At 42.3% G+C, this 5,741-nt stretch overlaps 1 protein-coding gene across 2 annotated transcripts in view; it reads left to right on the top strand.

Annotated features, from left to right (window-relative positions):
* The window catches only part of zgc:56235 (Voltage-dependent anion-selective channel protein 2-like), a 12,061-nt gene that overhangs the window by 1,203 nt on the left and 5,117 nt on the right, over positions 1-5,741 (top strand). The window contains exons 2-4 of one of the 2 annotated variants that reach the window (XM_037692173.1): positions 1,235-1,305; positions 4,808-4,857; positions 5,080-5,082. In XM_037692173.1, the coding sequence (XP_037548101.1) occupies positions 1,239-1,305; positions 4,808-4,857; positions 5,080-5,082 (120 nt within the window). In that variant the 5' untranslated portion in view covers positions 1,235-1,238. The remainder of the gene's footprint in view (positions 1-1,234; positions 1,306-4,807; positions 4,858-5,079; positions 5,083-5,741) is intronic. The other variant, XM_037692175.1, reaches the window with a different exon arrangement.

Here is a 5,741-nt window from a genome sequence, read left to right as displayed (position 1 = left end):
ACAGTCTGTCTGTCTTAAGGGAGTCTGTCACCGTGGTAACACTGTCTGTCTCCATGGTAACAGTCTTTCCTCATGGTAATGGAGTCTGTCTCCATGGTAACAGAGTCTTACAAACACGGATATATTTTACCTCTACGTTAGATTTATTGTTCTGGATAAAGTTTTACAAGGCAGTAGCCTATGCTAGGTTAAACATTACCTTGTTAACTTGAGAGGCACGTAGCTAATAACAAGCAGGTTCAAGGATTGAAGATAATTTTATTTTTTTAAATTTACACTGTTGCCAGATAGTCTAGGTTTTCCAGCCCAACGATCTGTTAAAAACCGCCGCATCACACAAAAATCCGCCCAGTCAATATATTGTTACAGTATATTTACGTTTTGAACGTGAACACACATCAGTACAACCTAATGTAATTTAACAATATGTGGCAAAATGCAACAGTCCAACAAAAATCTTCCCAGAGTTCCCAGCAAAATCAGAATGAAAACATTCCAACTGGCAGTAAACCACCTAATCTGGCAACACTGTTTGCAGATCAGTTAAAATGAACTTACCAGGCTCTGCTCAGTAAAATATGCTACACAGTATTGCTCCCTGCTTCCGCTGTACTAAAAGTGAAACTTAAAGTGAACGGCTTTGACCTTGAAAGTACTCCACGTGCGCCCTCTGCTGGGTACATCGTACAAATACGCCTTTTATGAGTAAGGACACGGCTTGTTCCCAGTGTTTATTTCAGCCCATAATGGGACAATTATCACCAATATCGATTTGTCCCCAAACACCAAATATCAGCCGGGTTCTACACAGAACCATACAAAATGACTTGGAGACCGTTTGTCTGTCAAAATATGCAGAATAGAAGTGTGAACTATGATAAAAATTATGGTTAATCTCGTTTATATTGTCACGTTTAAAACGCGATGATTCTAAAAAAACAAGTTTTTAAGGGTACCAACAAATCTGTTCAAACTATTGCAGGATTTTTTTTGTCAAATAACAAATCACATTTTCCTTGTTTTTTATTTTTAGTATGTCACTCACTAATTCATGCAGATTTATGTTGGGCAGCGATTTTGACCCGGATCACTTTCAAGAGAACTGAATTAGTTTCCATGAGCTGTAGAAAGCACAACATGCATCTCGTTTTTGAGACGGTTTAAAATTAAAACATGGAGTTTTTTCTTTCTGTTAATAGTTTGAGTTGTACGTAAATTTTGTGTTTGTCTTCAGCACAATGGCTGTCCCTCCATCGTACTCGGACCTCGGCAAGGCCGCCAAGGACATCTTCAGCAAGGGCTACGGTCAGTACCGCTTCGTCTGGTGTTCGGTTCAAATCCCTGAAATGCACAGCTTGGTGAGCCCTGGGCTTTCAATGTGACAAACTGTAAAACTTTGCAGAGAATCTCACTTTAGGTGAAAAGCTTTTTAATTGCTGGCTGAAAAGCAAACAATAAAAAAATTAATTTATAGTCTTAGCCTTTGGCTTCTTTGTTGTTCTGTCTTTTAGCAAAATATCTCATGAATGACTGGACAGGTTTTAATTAATTTCAGAACGTTATCAACCCTTTCCTCCAGGTTTCTGGCTTTGGCCTTTGGGTCGGTCAATGACAAATATTTCAAGTTCATGTTTAGTTTTTGGGCAGCACGGTGGTGCAGTTAGAGCGGCAGCCTCTCAGTGAAAAGGTTACCGGATCAAATCCTGGTCTCTCTGGGTGCAGTTTGCATGTTTTCTCTGTGCATGCGTGGGTTTTCTCCAGGTACTCCAGTTTCCTCCCACAGACCAAAAACATGCACGTTAGACTGATGGTAACTTTAAAATGTCTCTAGGTGAGAGAGAGAGAGTGACTGGTTGTTTGTCTCCATGTGTCCCTGTGATGGACTGGAGTACTCCGTCCCTCGCACAGTGATAGCTGGACATGGGCACCGGCCCAAAATGGAAGAAGCGGGTAAAGATAATGGACTGACTGACTGAGATTAATATGTTTATAGATTTTTTTATAGGTTTAGAGATTAATATTTTTTGCTTTTAGTTTGTGAAACAAGGTCAGAGGAAGCTGTTCTGGTTCGGTCATTGGACCCGGTGTTGCACCATATTCTGTGACCTGCAACAGTGCATGCAACACCGCCCCCTACGGTCACAATATACGGTGATCACAGAATATGGTGCAACACCGGTTTACAACGAGCTCCAAACAGGCAGGAAGTTGATTCATCTTCTGTTTCCTTACGGTAGTTAAACCAGAAGATTCATCTTTAGTCAAGTCACATTTATTTATATAGCACATTTAAAACAGTAACTGTTATCAAAGTGCTTACCAAAAAGATCACAGCATCAAATATTAATAACAACATATTACAGCAACATGAATAAAAGCATAAAAACAATGAAATATAATGAGAAACAATGAAATACTAAATCAAGTCACCCTGCGTTAAATGTCAGGGAGTAAAAGCAAAATGGATGAACACAATCATCAACAACGAAATACCAAATGAGATCACACTGTGTTAGATGCCATTGAGTACAGATGTGTTTTTAGGAGAGATTTAAAAGCAGAGACTGAGGTGGCCTGTCGAATGTTGATGGGCAGATTGTTCCAGAGTTTAGGGCCCACGACTGAAAACGCTCGATCTCCTCTGAGCTTCAGCTGATTTTAGGTACGGCCAAAAGCAGCTGGTCTGATGATCTCAAGGCCCGAGAAGGAGCATAAGGATGAAGGAGGTCGGAGAGGTATGATGGTGCAAGACCATTAACACACTTAAATGTCAGCAGAAGAATTTTAAAATCAACTCTGACACGCACAGGAAGCCAGTGAAGAGAGGAGAGAACCGGAGTAATGTGCTCAAACCTGTGAGTTCCTGTTAGTAGCTGAGCTGCAGCATTTTGGACAAGCTGGAGACGTGAGAGAGAGACCTGACTGACCCCAGCATAAAGTGAGTTACAGTAGTCCAGCCGGGTTGTAATGAATGCATGGACTAATTTTTCAAGGTCAGATCTGGACAGAACGGACTTAAGCTTTGCTATCTGCCTTAGCTGAAAGAAGCTTTTTTTGAAGAACAGAGTTGATCTGTTTATTAAACTTAAAGTCCAAGTCTAAAACTACCCCAAGATTGGTAACCGACTGCTTTAGATGAGGCTGAAGGGAGTGCAGGTTTACAGGATCAGTGACAGTGGTAGAGCTTGGGTTAAACACAATGACCTCAGTCTTCTGATCATTAAAACTCAGAAAGTTTGCAGCCATCCAAGTCTTGATGTCATCAAGACATTTTAGCAAAGGGTGAATGGAGGAGGAACTGTTAGGTGTTAACAGCAGATAAATCTGAGCGTCATCAGCATAACGATGAAAGGAAAGACCATGTTTCCTCAGGATAGACCCTAAGGGGAGGAGATGCAATGAAAACAGAAGGGGTCCAAGAATGGAGCCTTGCGGTACCCCGCAGGAAAGAGGCACTGAAGTAGATAGAGAGTTAGCAAAATTAACACAGAAACTCCTGTCGCTCAGGTATGAATGGAACCATTCTAACGCTGCACCAGTAATCCCAACCCAGTGTTCTAGCTGGGACAAAAGGATACTGTGGTCCACAGTATCAAATGCAGCGGTAAGGTCAAGGAGTACCAGGACCACAGACTGACCAGAGTCATTTGCCAGAAGAATGTCGTTGCAGACCCTAACTAAGGCTGTTTCAGTGCTGGTAGTTTCTTAAAGCCAGACTGAAAGATCTCAAGAATAAAATTTCCACTCAAGAACTAATTTAATTGAGTGAAAACTATTTTCTCCAGGATCTTAGAAAGAAAGGGAAGTTTGGAGATGGGTCTGAAGTTTGAGCAGGTTGAAGGGTCAAGTCCGGGTTGTTTTTATTAAAGGAGCTACCACTGCATGTTTAAAAGTGTCTGGAACTACACCTGTAGTCATACTGCTGTTTATAATGTCAAGAACAGAGGGTCCAATGGAGGGTAGGACCTGTTTAAAAAAACCATGCAGGGATGGGGTCAGCAGGGGAACCTGAGGGTTTCATATGACCAGTGACGTCATTTAGAAATGAGAGGGAACTGGTTCAAACTGGTTAAAGACTGATGTGGAGGGGACAAAGACAGAGGGGTCAGCTGTGGTGTGAGGAATCAGTGACCTGATCGACTCGACCTTTTTAACAAAGAAACTGGTAAAGTCGTCACACGCAGAGACCTCCCAGTTGTCGGACTGAGGCACGGTTAAAATGGAGTTAATGGTGTTGAAAAGAACGAGGGGATTGTGGCTGTTTGAGGCCATGATTTGGGAGAAATACTTGTTTTTTTCTGATTTAACAGTGGCCTGGTACTCTTTAGTGAAATATTTCCACACTATTGATGCATTTCCACCTGTTTGCCAAGACTGGGCCTGCTCTGCTCCATCTGTCTGCTCGGAGGAATCCGTTTATTAACCCGCGCCCGGTGCGGATCACGTGACGCAATGACGTAACGGCGGTGTAACGACGCCACCACAAATACGCAACGTGAAATTAAAAAACTCAATAGGTGTCCTAGGAATCGATGTGTAGATCACTCCAGTAGTCTGTTTAAGCCCTAGTGCAGATCAGAGAAAACCCAGAATAAATTCAAACTCACGTTTCAGACGATCATTAAACGCCTGAAATGAAAGTTCATGCCCTTAACCAGGATATCTGAACTATTGACTCCAGCTGTGCTTGTTTGAAATCTTTTGTTTGCACCAGATTTTTCAATAACCACCAAGTCCCACTGAGATCACCGACCGCTCTTGCGAGGGAATTACTGTCCATGTTTAACACGTGTGTTGAATCCAACAGGTTTTGGTCTTGTGAAGCTGGACCTGAAGACCAAATCTCACAGTGGAGTGGTAAGAACACCTTTTTTCTACCGTTCTCTTACCCTTCAGATACCTGCAGCGTACTCGCTCCTTTGGGTGCAATGACCGAATCGTGCCGGATCTCTGAGCTTTAGGATTAGAAGTTTGGTGTGCTTTGCCTGTCGTGCTCTCTGCTCACGGCAGCTGTCTCTCTGCCTGTCTTTCCTAACCGCTCTGTCGTCACGCTGCCACCCTGGACCACTCCTCACACAGATGGTAAGACTGGCCTGGAGGCAGACGTGATGCTACAAAATGTGTCCTGTTTCCCCACTTTCTTTGCTTACATCATCTAATTTACTTGTTTTTTGTCTGCGTGAATGTTTTTTGTTTTCATGCTCTATTTTTGTGAAGAATGTTTTTGAGTTTGCATAATTTAATAGTTGTTTTTGTTTGCTGATCTGCCATTTGTCTCTGATAAGTCAGTGAAATGTTTAATCTTTAAAATATATTTTAAAAGAAATAAATATCCTCTGTATATCCTTACTATTGTTAATGTATACAGTATGTGTGTATATATAAGTATGGTAATACTGTCTTTGGTTATTACAACTACATGAAAACCTTTTGTAAAAAGTATTTCCAGGGGACATGGCCCCCTCCCCTACCCACTCCAGTGGGATTGGTTTTGATGATCTGGGTCCCAGCAGCAGGCAGGCCTTGAACCAGTTCTGCGTAGCTTCTCCTTACGAACACAAACGGACCCCCCACACCACCGGCACCTTTCACACTCGGAGCTTTTCTCTTGGTGCATTTATCTTTTCAGTTTTGCTGTTTTGACTAAAAGTGATTCAGTGGTAAGATGTGAACCCACGAAGCTCAGATCTAGAGGCAGAACCCACCAGACTGACCCACCAGAGCAGAACCCACCAGAGCAG

This window comes from Nematolebias whitei, chromosome 18, assembly GCF_014905685.2.
Source record: "Nematolebias whitei isolate Nwh7 chromosome 18, NemWhi1, whole genome shotgun sequence".
Lineage (NCBI taxonomy): Eukaryota > Metazoa > Chordata > Actinopteri > Cyprinodontiformes > Rivulidae > Nematolebias > Nematolebias whitei.
Note: the sequence above shows the minus strand (reverse complement) of the source record. Positions and strands in the feature narration are given on the sequence as shown.